This window comes from Macaca fascicularis, chromosome 3, assembly GCF_037993035.2.
Source record: "Macaca fascicularis isolate 582-1 chromosome 3, T2T-MFA8v1.1".
Classification (NCBI taxonomy): domain Eukaryota; kingdom Metazoa; phylum Chordata; class Mammalia; order Primates; family Cercopithecidae; genus Macaca; species Macaca fascicularis.
The window spans coordinates 105,151,403-105,167,146 of record NC_088377.1 but is presented as its reverse complement, the minus strand read 5'-3'; the positions used below and the strand labels follow the sequence as shown (position 1 = coordinate 105,167,146).

At 40.7% G+C, this 15,744-nt stretch overlaps 1 protein-coding gene across 1 annotated transcript in view; it reads right to left on the bottom strand.

The window, feature by feature from the left end:
- Positions 1-560: 560 nt before the first annotated feature.
- Positions 561-15,744, bottom strand: part of SPMIP4 (sperm microtubule inner protein 4) — a 45,306-nt gene continuing 30,122 nt past the window's right edge. Inside the window, exons 8-10 of the mRNA XM_045388939.2 lie at positions 6,047-6,221; positions 5,649-5,740; positions 561-1,731 (exon numbers count right to left, since the gene is read on the bottom strand). Coding sequence (XP_045244874.1) covers positions 910-1,731; positions 5,649-5,740; positions 6,047-6,221 — 1,089 coding nt within the window. The 3' untranslated portion in view covers positions 561-909. The remainder of the gene's footprint in view (positions 1,732-5,648; positions 5,741-6,046; positions 6,222-15,744) is intronic.

Sequence of the window (15,744 nt, the reverse complement as noted above, 5' to 3'; positions counted from 1 at the left end):
CTTCCATGATAGACTATGTTTAAAATCTACCTCTTGGCACATTAAATGAATTGACTTGCATATGGGCGTTAGCCAAACTCTTAGAGAACACACTCCAGAAATGAAGATTTGGTGCTTTATAATAACTGATATCAAGCCTTCCTTTCTTGCTATAATTACAACTCACCAGCTGCTAATTAAAGCCATTGCTAGATCTTCAGTAAAATAATTTTATCTGCATAAAAGAAATAGTTATGTTTCTTAGTCAGAAGGTTAAGAGTAAGGAAACAATTCAATTTGTAATGCGTACATGCGGAGAGTTTTGGGTTTCATTTTTTTCGCTGACTTATTTTCTTTACATGTTTACATAAAGGAACAGAGTCCACATACTTTTAAGACAATGTAGTTTGTAGAGCTGTCCATCCCTCAATTAACTGGGTGTTTGAGTTTTGTTTTTTCTATCTAACGCTACTATGTACAAAAATTTACATAAAGGGACAGTGTTCTCATATTTATTTTATTAAGATATTATAATTTGTATAGTCATTAATTAATTATTGATCATTTGAGTTATTTCCAGCTTTTCAGTTTTTTTTTGGTGAAACGATGTAAACTTTGTTGTACACATTGCTTTTTGCGATTTTGGAAAATTTCCTTAGAGTAGAATCTGAAGATGAGAGGTTAAAGACTATACATTTTTCTAGTTCTAATATTTTACTGCCAAATTGTTAAACTTTTCAAGAAGTCAGAACATCACCTTTTCTGGGTTCCTCCAACCAGATACTAACTTAAATTCCTGAAAGCATAAACCTCATTAACAAGGTCCTTGTGGCTTCATCTAGAAAACAAAATCCAGCAATATGAAGGAAATTCTGTTCTATTTTTTAGCTTCTTGCAAGAGGCTGGGTTTTGAAGGGAAGAATGAGTATCTCAGTTATAGAAATAATAGGAATTATGGCCATAGAATTGGTGCTTCATCCCTGAATGCTCATTATCCCTGAGGTCTTTATGGTCTTCTAGAATTGATTTATGGAAACGCTTTTGTGCACCAGTTTTTGAAAAAGAGTTCTTAAGCTCCAGCAGGTTGGTCTGAGGCTTGGTCACTCCAGCTCTAGGGATCCAACCAAGAATAGGTCTTGTTTCTTCATTGTTTTCCATGTTCAAAACCAACTCGTCTTCTGGCTTACTTAAAAAATGTTCTAAAGTGAAAGCTTCCGTGTCTTGTTTATTTTGTAAAACACTAGGTTTACTAAGGCTAACAGGGTTTGGATACATATTATACTGATCACGCAGGGGAGATTTAAGATTTTCGTAGTGAATCCAGTGGTTTGGTTTACAGTAAGGTGTGGGTTGGGTTTTCAGTGACTGCTGTCTCCAGTATAAATCTTCTGTCTTTTTAGTATCTGTGATTTTTGGAAATGGCTTTATGTCATAAATGCTAGTCAGATCTTTTGTTGGGTAACAAGATGGGAGTTCATACGTAGACAGCAAGCTCTGTTCTTCTATAATCTTCTCTTCGATATCCTGGTTTTTATGGGTCACACCTGCTGGTGTGTTATCACTAAGTGCCATCATTTCTTTAGAACTGGGTACAAAGGTATGAAAATTACACAAAACTCTAGGAGTACAGTCTGGACAGGAACGTGGTCTTTGCTGGACTATAGCCTCCAGAGAACGACGGTTCTGAATTAATCGGGCAATTCGTCCTTCCAATGGTCTGGGAGGTTTGAAGACAGGATGGAATTTTTCTTGCTGTAGTTGTGGGATAAAAAGGAGAAAAAAATTAATCAGGGATATTGCCATAAATAGTAGGTCAAAAGTCATACCCATTTTCACTGTCTGAGTACACATGAGATGGGTGTAGGAGTGTACATTGCAACGCTCTTTGATATTAATTTAAAGACATTGAAATTTGGGTCCAAATACATTTTCCTCCTTTAATGGTTTTAGTGAATATGAAAGGGGCATGTGTTTTATTTGGATATACAGAACTCTTTCTGTGTGGGTATTCTGCTTTTAAACTTCAAAGATATAAAGGAATCACTGGAATAAAACTTCTGTCCATCACTAACAGATGGCATTAGCAGTATGTGCAGTTATTTAATCTTAGCTAAAGTCTCCTTTATTAGGCCTTAGCAAGTGCCCTTAAACCTTGGCTGAATCAGAATCATCTTCAGAGCTGGCATGAAATGAAATTCCTAAGCTCCTAAGACCCTCCAAGATTGTGGGTGAGAAGGTCTGTAGTGGGTCACAGGAAGCTGAATTTTCAACAAGCATTTCAGGTGACGGTGAGGCTGGAGATGTGCTATGTTTTGAGAAACACTGGTCTGAGGTGTCCTGTCTGTGCTTCTTTTTAAGTTGTTTTATAAATATTATGAACTCAATTATGTCTGGTAACTGCGAAAGTAGTGAGTCTATTTAAAGGGCTATTAATGGATACACGCTGGGTGGTGGGAAGAGGATGCAGCTGACTGGGAAGGGGTATGAGGAGGAAACTTTCTGGAATGATAGTATTCTGTATCTTGATGGGGTTTGGGTTACAAAGGTGTATTTGTTAAAACTCAGTGAATGTACACTTAAGATTTGGGCAATTGAACTTTATTTCACCTTAAAAGAAAAAACAACTGCAAACAAATATTGAACTCTGGTTGATAATATACATGCTGAATGTTTAGGAGTGAAGTATACTAATGTCTGCAATTTAATCTAAAATGCATAAAATATTTTAATTATTTCTGGATGATGGATGGTTAGAGGGATGGAAAGATGGATAGATTATGTGATAAAACAAGCATAGTAAAAATGTTAGTGGTAGAATCTAGGTGGTGAGTATATGGGTGTTAATTATAAAATTACTTTAACTTTTCTGTATGTTCAAACATTTTATAATATGTTAAAGTAAAAAAACTACCAAAGAATGTATGTATAATGATGATGGAATTGACAGCAGAGATAATACAAATGAGACTAGTGAGAAAATAATCACGGTAGCTTGGACTTCAAAAAACGGACTTAGGAACATCCATTTGAAAGCTAGTCTGTTCATAGAGAAATTTCCATATTGATGTAACAAGTTTGTTACAGCCTATAGCTAATCAAGTTTGAGTAAATACTGCGATGAAAAGAAAAAACTTCAACTCTTTGACGTGCTTTGTTAAATTTGTCATAAAAAAGGACAGGACTTACCATATTGTACTTTGACCATATATATTCCTGTATGCAAGAAGCAGTTTTTAGTGCTTTTACTTTATACTACTATAATAAAACATTTCATACACATTTTTATTACCACTAAAACATGTTTTCCCGGTCTATTCTTTATGATTTAATCAGAAACCAGCAAGATTCACTAAAACTTTCTTTTAAACTTCCAATTATCTTAGGTATATTTTATCTTGTTATTCATAAATATTTAAGAGTTGATTTGCTTGCACAATGATTTTGCGTATAATATATTTGGCAAACATTCTGTATATAATGGAATATGTATTTTGTACATACCATACAGGGTCGAATCTCTGGAAATCTGGACAGTTGTTGAACATACCTGACAATATGTGCTCATATAATATTTTCTATCCTTAAAGAATGCTCATTGCAAATTCCACATAAAAATCATTAAAAAACCCTTCAGTGAATGATACAGCACAGTCTATAAACTTTCTCCTGGTGTTATGATTTTATATCAACTTAGGAAATGCTGAAGGTAATGTAAAATAAGTATGTTCAGTTCAGTTTTTATTTTTATTAATTTATTTTGAGACAGAGTCTCACTCTGTTGCCCAGGCTGGAGTGCGGTGGCACAACCTTGGCTCACAGCAACCTCTGCCTCCCAGATTCAAGCGATTCTCCTGCCTTAGCCTCCTGAGTAGCTGGGACTACAGGCATGCGCCACCACACCCGACAAATTTTTGTATTTTTACTAGAGACAGAGTTCTACCATGTTGGCTAGGCTGGTCTTGAACTCCTGACCTCAGGTGATCCACCTGCCTGGGTCTCCCAAAGCACTGGGATTATAGGCGTGAGCCACGGCACCCAGCCCTCAGCTCAGTTTTTTTGTTTTCTTTTTCCCCCGCCCATCATGATCTTGGCTCGCTGCAACCTCCGCCCCCTCCCCTGGTTCAAGCGATTCTCCTGCCTCAGCCTCCGGAGTAGCTGGGATTACAGGTGCCTGCCACCACGCCTGGCTAATTTTTGTATTTTTAGTAGAGACGGGGGTCTCACCATGTTGGCTAGGCTGGTCTCGAACTCCTGACCTCAGGTGATCCACCCACCTCGGCCTCCCAAAGTGCTAGGATTACAGGCATGAGCCACCAAGCCTGACCCAGCTCAGTTTTTAAAGTGTTCAAATTGAAATAATCTTACAGTTGTTTTTCCATGTGTTTTTCACAATTTATATATCTTTAAAATGTTAATTTTGTTTTCAAAATTTGTAGTCGAGAAGAAAATTTAGGTCTCAAATAAAACAACACATATGCAAACTATTAGGTGATTTCATCTCATTTACGTAATTAAACCAATAGATGACACCTTTGCTCATTAAAGGGCTTGATTATTTCTTCCAGGCCATTTTGCATAATCAATTTAAAAGTCTCTATGATATCTGCAGAGAATGTATTGGCTTTTAATTGTAATTCAGCCAGCTCTCAATTATTATGAACAGCAAGAGGAAGCCTTTATTTCTTCAAAAGCATGGTAATGTACAAGATATATAAATATGCAAGGGGCTGGGCACAGTAGCTCACACCTGTAATCCCAGCACTTTGTGAGGCTGAGGTGGGCGAATCACGAGGTCAGGAGATCGAGACCATCCTGGTCAACATGGTGAAACTCCATCTCTACCACAAATACAAAAATTAGCTGGGTGTGGTGCTGCATGCCTGTAATCCCAGCTACTCTGGAGGCTGAGGCACGAGAATTGCTTGAACTCAGGAGGCGGAGGTTGCAGTGAGCTGATATCGTGCCACTGTACTCCAGCCTGGTGACAGAGACTCTGTCTCAAAAAAGAAAAAAAAAAAAAGCAAAGATCTACGGAATTTACTAGGAATCTCATTAAATTATTAAATTCTTTTGTAAACTGCTTCTTTTGTAAGTTATTTCAGCAACAGTAGCACAGTAGAAAATCTGTTTTTTTTAAAAAACAAAAACACTCTGAAGAAGAAAAGAAATCTTTTTTTTTTTTTTGAGATGAAGTCTCACTCTGTCGTCTAGGGTGGAGTGCAGTGGCGCGATCTCGGCTCACTGCAATCTCTGCCTCCCGGGTTCAAGCAATTCTTCTGCCTCAGCCTCCTGAGTAGCTGAGAGTAGAGGTGAGCGCCACCATGCCTGGTTAATTTTTGTATTTTTAGTAGAGACAGGGTTTCACCATATTGGCCAGGCTGGTCTCGAACTCCTGACCTCGTGATCTGTCCGCCTCAGCCTCCTAAAGTGCTGGGATTACAGGTGTGAGGCACCGTGCCTAGCCCAAGAAAATAAATCTTGCTTGTTTTCCCAAAGAGCAGACACAGTATTCAAACCAGTTCCAATCAGCTCAGAATTCACTTCTAAAATGAATAAAAATTTCCATTTGCTAACTTGGTTGCTAAAACCCGTGACACAAAAAATGGCAAACCAAGAAAGAGCCCAGCACTCTCCCCCCAAATAACTGAGAGTTGACTGTAATTACTTACAGGCTCTGGGTCAAATCCTATCTGTCCTGTTAACTCTGCTACCACCTTTTCATGGTAATCATCCAGTTCAAGGGGGTCCATGGGCCCCAGACCTTAATGGAAACATCGTCTTATTATTTTGTTAGGGTAAACGAAGAACGGCAGTTATATCACCCTTTATAGGAAAACTTACCCATTCCCTTTGTAATATGATTAGAACCAATAAAATGAAAACCAACCCTACCTCCCAGCTACCCATGAAGAGAAATTTACCACCCACCTTAATTCCTATTACTTAGGATTTAAATACTTAGATTGAGAAAAATGCAAAAATATGAGAAGTTGAAAGCTTGTCATAGCATTTGTTAAATACTCCAATTTTGTTCTAATTTTTACTTGTTATGAAAGTGAACTCATACCTGTAAAATCATGAGTGTACGAAGTGAGCCAGTGGGACCTCTCAAGATTTCTTTGTATGTTGGCTTCTTTGGCAGAGCAAATAGGGTCCAATGAATTTAAAGAAGTGTTAGGAGCGAATGTTTTAGGAGGTTTTGGGTAGAATACTGGCTTATTTTTCTCAATACCTCTAGGAAACTAAAATATGAACATAAAGATTACTGCTGTTAATGTCATCTAGTAGAATAAGAGCTGATTCATCATCTCAGCAGGAAAGAGGCAAAGGAAATTCCAGGCTGAAGTCAGATACTGTTTTTTTTTTGTCATTAATTACTAGTTAATTACTAATTGCTATAATTGGAACCATATATAGAGTTAAACACAATATTCTATCAAATAAATGGTAAGGTCTTTTCTAAAAGTCTTTTGCCTTAGCAGGGACTTTGATAATGTGTATTGGAGAAATGTCCCTGAATACTCTACCTCCAATGAAATTTTATTAGCAATACAAAGGGCTCTGAGGTGCTCGTTTGGCCAAGTTTAGCTAACATTGTATGCCTTCTACTTTTCCTTCCCTGCCTGAAATGAAACCATTTGATGTCTTTTATGAATTTCCAATGAAGTTTACATCACTCAAATTCAAATGAAATTTTCATTCTTCAGACTTAACTATAGAGTTTTATTTTATATTTTCAAAAAAGCTATGCATGTAAACATGAGTGAATAAGTGAGTTTCACTGCAGTCTTTTTGGTTACTTAGAAATTCACCTTTTCTCCGTATCTCTCTTATGATACTTAATATTTACTGAGCACCTATATGTGCACAGTAGGGGTTAGAAACAAGCGTGGATCCGAAACAAATCTTGCCATCCAGGAACGCTAGTAGCGGAGATAAAGCATGAAACACAAATGACAAAAAGATTTTAAAAAGTAATTCTTTGTTGTAAAATAAATAAATTTATGGACCGGGCGCGGTGGCTCATGCCTGTAATCCCAGCACTTTGGGAGGCCGAGGTGGGCAGATCATGAGGTCAGGAGATCAAGACCATCCTGGCGAACACGGTGAAACTCTGTCTCTACTAAAAATACAAAAAAATTACCCGGCGTGGTGGCGGGTGCCTGTAGTCCCAGCTTCTAGGGAGGCTGAGGCAGGAGAATGGTGTGAACTCGGGAGGCGGCAGAGCTTGCAGTGAGCGGAGATCGCACCACTGCACTCCAGCCTGGGCAACAGAGCGAGACTCCGTCTCAAAAAAAAAAAAAAAAAAAAAAAAAGAAAGAAATTTATATAGTACTTTTTTTTTTTTTTTTTTTTTTTTTTTCAGAGACAGGGTCTCACTCTGCCACCCAGGCTGGAGTGCAGTGGTACAATTATAGTTCACTGAAACCTCCAACCCTTGGGCTCAAGTGATCCTCTGGCTTCAGCCTCCTGAACAGCCTGGAATACAGGCCTGTACGACCACTCCCGGCTTTTTCTTTAAAAAATACTTTTTGTAGAGACAGGGTCTCATCATGTTGCCCAGCCTAGTCTCAGACTCCTGACCTCAAGTGATCCTCTTACTTCAGCCTATCAAGCATTAGGATTATAGACCATGCTCGACCATGAGACACAATTATTTGAAAGTTCAAAGAAGGCAGAGATTGATTCCACCTGAATGGGGAAGTGGAGCTGGGAAACAGGGAGGGAGGGTGGAGATGAGAGGCCATGTCATGTTATACGCAGAAACTGGGCCTTGAATGACACACAGAGATGTGGAGGCCAAAGGAACAGCAGGAGCAGAGGTATGGATAGTGGTGGCAAGTGTGAAACTAGCATTTCCTGAACATTAGGCTGCTGGGTGCCCTTACAGCCAGGCCCACCCTTAACACCTGAGGGCCTGGGATGAAAGTACAAATGGGCCAGGCCCAGTGGCTCACGCCTGTAATCCCAGCACTTTGGGAGGCCGAAGCAGGCAGATCACGAGTCAGGAGATCGAGACCATACTGGTGAACACAGTGAAACCCCGTTTCTACTAAAAATACAAAAAAAAAAAAAAAAAAAAAAAAAAAAAAAAAAAAAATTAGCCGGGCGTGGTGGCGGGCGCCTGTAGTTCCAGCTACTCGGGAGGCTGAGGCAGGAGAATGGCATGAACCCGGGAGGCGGAGCTTGCAGTGAGCCGAGATCGTGCCACTGCACTCCAGCCTGGGTGACAGAGCAAGACTCCATCTCAAAAAAAAAAGAAAATGGAAGTCTGTATTCCATTTGTCTAAATAGTTTAATTTATAAATCAAGTAAATAAATGTTACATAAAATATGTTCCTTTCCAGGTTTAAAATTGGACTTCTTGGACTACTTCGAGTTCTGCACTGGGACAGGGTGGTTCAGGAAAAGCCAGCCGCTGGTCCCTGGCCTCAGCACCCTGACTGCTTTCTTCTTTACCCGCTCCATTTATCCCCCACCCCACTTCTAGCAAACAGGCATGCAGTCATATTTTGGTCACTCCTTTGGCCATGAGGTATATGCCAGCTTGGCAGCACTGCTAACCCGTGGGTGGATGGAGTTGAGGAATAGACCCCAAGAAGGGCCTAGGATTGGGTTCAAAGCCATTTGGTCAGGGAATTCTGTGGTTCAAGATCATGGTCAGGGGAGGGAGACAGGGGAGCATGGGCTCCAGATGAACATACCTGCTTGCTCCACAGAAAGGGCCACAGCCAGTGGAAGGCCAGAACTGGCCCTCTAAAGTGTGGGGCCTTCTAAAGTTCCTGGGCCTAAGGGTTATGCTGGTCATAGCAACCCTTTGAGATTGAAGTGATTCCATTTTACATATAGAGTACTCATGGGAAAAGGCACTGCTACCCCTGTAAACCTTTAACAAATATGTGTCTTACTTATTCAGGGATAAAGCAAGCCCCCTTTGATCCCCTTATCTTTTTCATTATTTGCAGAGCCAGCTTACTTGGAAATAAGAAGGACTGTTTTTTGTTTTTGTTTTTTTTGAGATGGAGTCTTGCTCTTGTCCCCCAGGCTGGAGTGCAGTGGTGCGATCTTGGCTCACTACAACCTCTGCCTCCCGGGTTCATGTGATTCTCCTGCCTCAGCCTCTCAAGTAGTCAGGATTATAGGTGCCCACCACCATACCTGGCTAATTTTTGTACTTTTAGTAGAGATGGGGTTTCACCATGGTTGGCCAGGCTGGTCTTGAACTCCTGATCTCAGGTGATTTGCCTGTCTCGGCCTCCCAAAATGCTGGGATGACAGGCGTGAGCCACTATGCCCAGCCAAAAAGGACTTTAAAAAAAATATTGTGCTGTGGGGCTGGATTAATCTCGTGTCTTACACTGGTTGAACTAACAACAGAGACCTACTGAAACACATTCAAGGGTGTGGGAAAGGAAATAAGCAATGTGAAATTTTACTGTAGCCTGTGATGTCTTGAGAAGGGACTAAAGAGGCAGGAAACATTTGAGAGGGGAACTGATCAGTTTTCAGTATGTTAAGGGGATGTTACTCTGAGAGGATAATGAGAGAGGGGTGGTGGAAACCATTCACTCCAAAGGTATTCATTGGCTCAATATACTAAACTCAGGGTAGAGTTTGTATCTGATATGGAAGATAAGCCCACAGCAGAAAGGAATTACAGTTCCTGAGATGTTAGTTTCTAGGCAGACACTCCAGTCCACAAAGAAGTGACATTAGTTGTTTTGAATTTGGAATATATTCTCAGAGGGATAGTACTATATAAATTGTGGTTACATTCCCAGCATAGCTCATATAATATATGTAACTCATAACCTATTTATTAAACACTTACTGAATACCTATTGCATGCAAAACCATGTACAAGGTTTTGAGAGTTCTGTGCTAGGCACCAAAACTCCATAAATTATCACTAAAATAACATGGTTGTAATATATTAAATGAAACAAAAAAAGCAAATATAGTTTTTTTGTTTGTTTTATTTTAGTCTTGAATGATGGGACTTAACCAGGTTAAATAGGGGAGGTTAAAAGGTTTACTGTGGAGACCACATTGCCATTTGCAGTGGCCTTAGCATTTGAGAATACTGGTTGTTTATTAGATATTTTAATTAATTCTATTGTATTAGCACCATTTTTACACTAACAGGTTATGATAAGGCACTTTGTTCATTTACATCTGGAATGAAAAGAGAGAGAGAGAGAGACGGAGAGAGGGAGCAAATAAGAGACTGGCAGAGAGAATTATTTTTGGCATCTAGTCAGGGCTTAGGAAAGACAGAGGGCTGAAGGGAGAAGAGGACACCTGGTTGGATAACAGTGCTGCCTGAGATGGAATGGCGGGAACACTGGCGGTGTGAGACGGTAGATGAGGAGAGAGACAGACCGTTTGTTTCCCATTCTGGGCCCCTTGTATGTCAATGGGCCTGAACAGGTGGGAGGGGGCACAGGGTGCTGGTGGCCACGGAGAGGTGCACTGTGGGCGTCCAGTTATTTGATAAGATGACTCCTTTCTAAAGGAGGTCCCCGCATGATCACCAAATTCATTCTGGCCACTTAAGGATGAGTGTGGAGTATGGGTGGTGTGTTGGAGAGAGAACTGTCCCTGGAATGAGGAAAGTATCTCTAGGATGGGGATGGGCAGTTTAGATTGGAAAGGTGGCAGGTGGATCAAGAAGAAAAACTGCTCCCCTTTGAAGGGGTGATATTGGTGAGCTCTCTCTCAAAGGGAAGCCAAGGGTCTGTCCAAATATTTAGGTTTGCAGAAAACTGGGTTGTAATGAACATTGTGTTATTCTCAGCGAGGCTTTGAAAATGCTTTTCTTAAAAACATTTCAAAAAGTCCAAGGTAAGGAGGCGTATGGCACTTGACCTTTGTGATTATATCTCATCTTATCAAAAAAATTATTACAAGGTAGATTTCATCCTAGAGACTATTCTCATATCCTAAAAGCTAAGGCTAGACATTTAAGCTCTTGAGAAATCGGACAAAAGTCTTCAGCCACTTGAGTAAGCAATGACACAAACAGTCCAGAAGAGTCAAGTATTAAAACCTATGTATGGGCCGCGCACAGTGGCTCACACCTGTAATCCCAGGACTTTGGGAGGCCGTGGAGGGAGGATCACTTGAGGTCAGGAGTTTGAGACCAAACTGGACAACACGGTGAACCCCTATCTCTACTAAAAATAGAAAAATTAGCTGGGCATAGTGGGGCACACCTGTGGGCTCAGCAACTCCGGAGGCTGAGGCAGGAGAATCGCTTGAACCCAGAAGGTGGAGGCTGCAGTGAGCTGAGATCATGCCACTGCACTTCAGCGTGGGTGACAGAGCGAGACTCCATCTCAAAACAAAAATAAAACCTATTTATGTTTGCCAATTGGAAAAGGAAAAGGAATGTTGACTGGTTCGGTAATGGACGGAAATGGTCAGTGAGAAGAGATCTCAGCAGGAAGAGAAGGGTAGCAGAAGAGGCCCTGAATAGAGTGATAAGTGCAATGACCACTAATGACTCTGGAAAACTGGGCCAGTCCAAAGAGGCAAAGCTAGGGCAGCTCTGGGGTCTGGGTGGGAAAGGGGCGCCTGATCTCAGTAGCTGCTGAAGGCAGAGCTGCTGCATCCACATGCAACGTGAAAGGAGGAGGGAAAAACGACATTTAACACACTCTGTTAACATGAAGCCCCGGGAATTAATTTTTAAAAGGTTAACGTTCTTATGTGGAATATTCTCCTTTCCAAGGTTACCCATTTCTTTATGTTGCTAGGTCAACAAAATACTATAACCATTGAAATAATAATAATAATAGCAGCTAATATTTATTATGAGCTTACGATGTACAAATATTGTGCTGGGTGCTTTTCTGTGTATTTCATTCTCAGGACGGCACTATCAGGTAGATTTTATTATTATTCCTGCTTTATCTATGAGGAAACCAGGTATTGAAGGATTAAGTATGTTACCCAGGTCACAGAACTCATAAGTGTTGGAGCAGTATGTTATACATATTTCCTTATTGGCTTGGATGGAAAGTACTAACATATGGTTCCTGGAGTTTTCTGTTTTGCAGCTGGGTGACACATTTTTGGACCTGTGTATCAGGTTGGTAGTGTCCCTTCTCCTTCCCTGGGTACAGTAGAAGGAGAGGGAAGACTATTATCCCAGAAATGCAAGTTACAAGTCCTTCAAAAACAAGGCATTCTTGCTATGAGTTCCATTCTCAGAGAAGGATTTAATTGGTGTGGGATGCAGCCTGCACCCCTGGCGATTCTAATGTGCAGCCAAGGTTGAGGACCACTGCTCTGGCAATAGGAAAGGTAAATACTATAAAAAAATATCCTCCTGAGCCTGGTGTGGTGGTGCACAGCTGCAGTCCTAGATACTTAGGAGGCTGAAGCAGGAGAATGCATGAGGCCAGAAGTTTGAGAATATGGTGTGCCATGATCGCACCTGTGAACAGCCACTGCACTCCAGCCTGGTGTTAAATAATTAATAGATCTGAGAAAGGCAGCATGAGACAGAATCTGTCTCTCTTTCTCTCTCTCTCTCTTTTTTTTTTTTTTTTAAGACAGAGTCTTACTCTCACCCAGGCTGGAACGCAGTAGTGCCATCTTGGTTCATGGCAGCCTCTGCCTCCCGAGTTCATGCGATTCTCCTGCCTCGGCCTCCTGAGTAGCTGAGATTACAGGCATGCCCCACCACGCCCAGCTAATTTTTGTATTTTTAGTAGAGACGGGGTTTCGCCATGTTGGTCAGGCTGGTCTCGAACCCCTGACCTCAAGTGATCCACCCGCCTTGGCCTCCCAAAATGCCTCCCAAAGGGATTACAGACATGAGCCACTGCGTCTGGCTATCTCTTTTTCTTTTGTTTCTCATTTTTATTTATATATTTTAGAATTTAAAGCATTTAATTAAACAAAAACCAACTCATAAACTGGGCAGTTGCCAAACCAAAATAGGTTCAGAGACTCTGCCACTGCCAGGTGGTGGAAGAAGGTTTATGGACAGAAAAAGGAAAGTGACCTATAGAAAACGGAAGTGAGACACAGAAACAGCTAAAACTAGGTGATCGGCACAATAGTAGGTTACAGTCTGTTTATGCATCCAGTTAGGTTACAGTTCATTCTGTATGGAAAAATCTTTAGGCCAAACTTAAAAGACATGAGGAGGCAGCTGTAGGCTATACTCAACAATTCCTCCTTTCTGGTTATGGGGCAACATAATGAGACCTCGTCTCTTAAAAAAAAAATCCTTTAATGGGAATAGCGCATTGTAGATACAGAACGCTGTAGATTACCTCCCCCAATTAAATGATGAAAGGCAGGAAAAATAGGAAGGACAAGTATAGGGTATTATCCTAGAGATTAGAGAAAAAAAAAGGTGAGTCATGAGTTACTCCCATGAAGCTCAGTATCTATTTTATTTTTACTTCTTTGTCCAGGGAAATGCAACACTTGGTTAGAGTTAGGGATGAGCCAGAAGAAAATCTGAAAGGTCGAAAATTAAGAGCAGTTAATAAAGATTAAGAAAGTGGGATTAATCATCAGAAATAAGAAATAAATAATCGGCCGGGCGTGGTTCAAGCCTGTAATCCCAGCACTTTGGGAGGCCGAGACGGGTGGATCATGAGGTCAGGAGATCGAGACCATCCTGGCTAACACGGTGAAACCCCGTCTCTACTAAAAAATACAAAAAAAACTAGCCGGGCGAGGTGGCGGGCGCCTGTAGTCCCAGCTACTCGGGAGGCTGAGGCAGGAGAATGGCGTGGACCCGGGAGGCGGAGCTTGCAGTGAGCTGAGATCCGGCCACTGCACTCCAGCCTGGGAGACAGAGCGAGACTCCATCTCAAAAAAAAAAAAGAAATAAATAATCAGCCAAAAATATTTATGTATAATGCACTGTGGGGATATACACATAACATATTCTGTTCTGAAATAACTCGTAATTTAGTTGGTGAAATATGAAATACATGTGAAAATTACTGGTTACAGTATGTGTTGTAGAATTTAGAAGAGGGAGCTATCATTTCTGCTGGAGTAATAATAATGCCTTACAAATTATAGTATTTTCTAGGTTTTCAGTCTTTCATATGATCTACATATCTTGTGAAATTTACAGGACAGATTTTAGTGAAATTACCCAGATATGTTTTATGAATTAAAGCTCAGAAAAGGGAAATAATCTGCCTCATATAACTTATGCAGCAAATGGCAACAGAGGAGTGACCAGCAAGCACACAGGCCTCCTGACCTAGTTCTCTTTGCTACACAACAGAAACGAGGAGGGTTGAGCTGGGCCTTGAATTAACAAGTATTGGGCAGAGAGGCCCTGGAGGAGGGCTTCCAGGAAGCGAAATGGCATGAACCTGTTTGGGAACTAGAGGGTGGGGCCAGGCTGCAGGCTGGAGGTAAGGGCAGATCCTGAGGGGTCTCTGCACCTCAGTTAAAGTATCGGGATTTACACTCAGGCAGAGGAGAGCTATTCAGGATGGCTGCTAAAGGAATGTGACATGAGGAAAACAGGATTTTAATGACTAGGAAGAAACTTAGCTACAGATCTGGAGCCTTTGGCTATAAGAACATGTAATGATAGGATGAGTTCTAGAATAACTTCTCATATTTCTGGGTTGCTTAGATATAGATTTTGCTTAAAAACTGAAAGAGATCCAGTAAAACAGACACTTCGTTAGGAATTCTTTTTGATGTTTAACTTTAAAAAACAAACAGGAAATGACTTACTTTATAGATGACTCTGTGACATGGCAGTGACCACATGCTGGGCCTGTCATAATGATTTGCCAAGTAAAATTCAAATGTTTCCAACCTCTCACTTGCCTATCTCATGGATTGCTGGATGCCACGAGATAATATATGGAGAACACTTGGCACTGCTTCTCACCAACCATGTTAGCCATTATTATTTTCAAATGTCTAGATATTTTCCCTCTTGACTTATAATTTTCTCTTTTTATCCATGTGGAGTTACGGGGCAGAGGTTAAGGTCAGAGACTAGAACTTCACAAACCTGATTTCTGTGATCATGACATAGTCACAAATTCTTAGTCGCCAGTTTCCTTATCTATAAAATGAAAATGATGATGCTAACCTTAGGAGGTTATTGAAAGGGTTAAATGATGTATTTAGAGTGGTTAGGTGTGTAGCAATTTCTCAATAAATGGTGCCTATTGTTTTATTTCATTTTAGACTTGACACCAATATGATAATATGGCTGGAACAATAATAGCTTGTAAATCTTTCTGGAAATCTTCCATTTACTCTATGCATATTTGGAGTGACTGGATATATTATAAGTTGTAAGAACAGGGTTGGAGGAACACAGTGTGAGAAATGCAGCCCTCCCCCACCATCTTCCTGGGGGCAATCTTTTTTTTTTTTTTTTGGTAACTGTGGAATGTTCCATAACTACCAACAGTACATGAAATCAGCTAAGAAAACTGAAAAATGTAAGTCACAGTCAAAATCTCAAATTCTACATTCAGATGGAAAATGAAAACAATCTTTTAGATTTTTTTTTTTTTTTGAGACAGAGTCTCACTCTGTTGCTCAGGCTGGAGTGCAGTGGCATGATCTTGGCTCACTGCAACCTTCACCTCCCAGGTTCAAGTGATTCTCGTGCCTCAGCCTCCCAAGTAGCTGGGATTACAGAAATGCACCACCATAATCGGCTAATTTTTGTATTTTCTAGTAGAGACAGGGTTTCACCATGTTGGTCAGGCTGGTCTCAAACTCCTGACCTCAAGCAATCTGTGCACC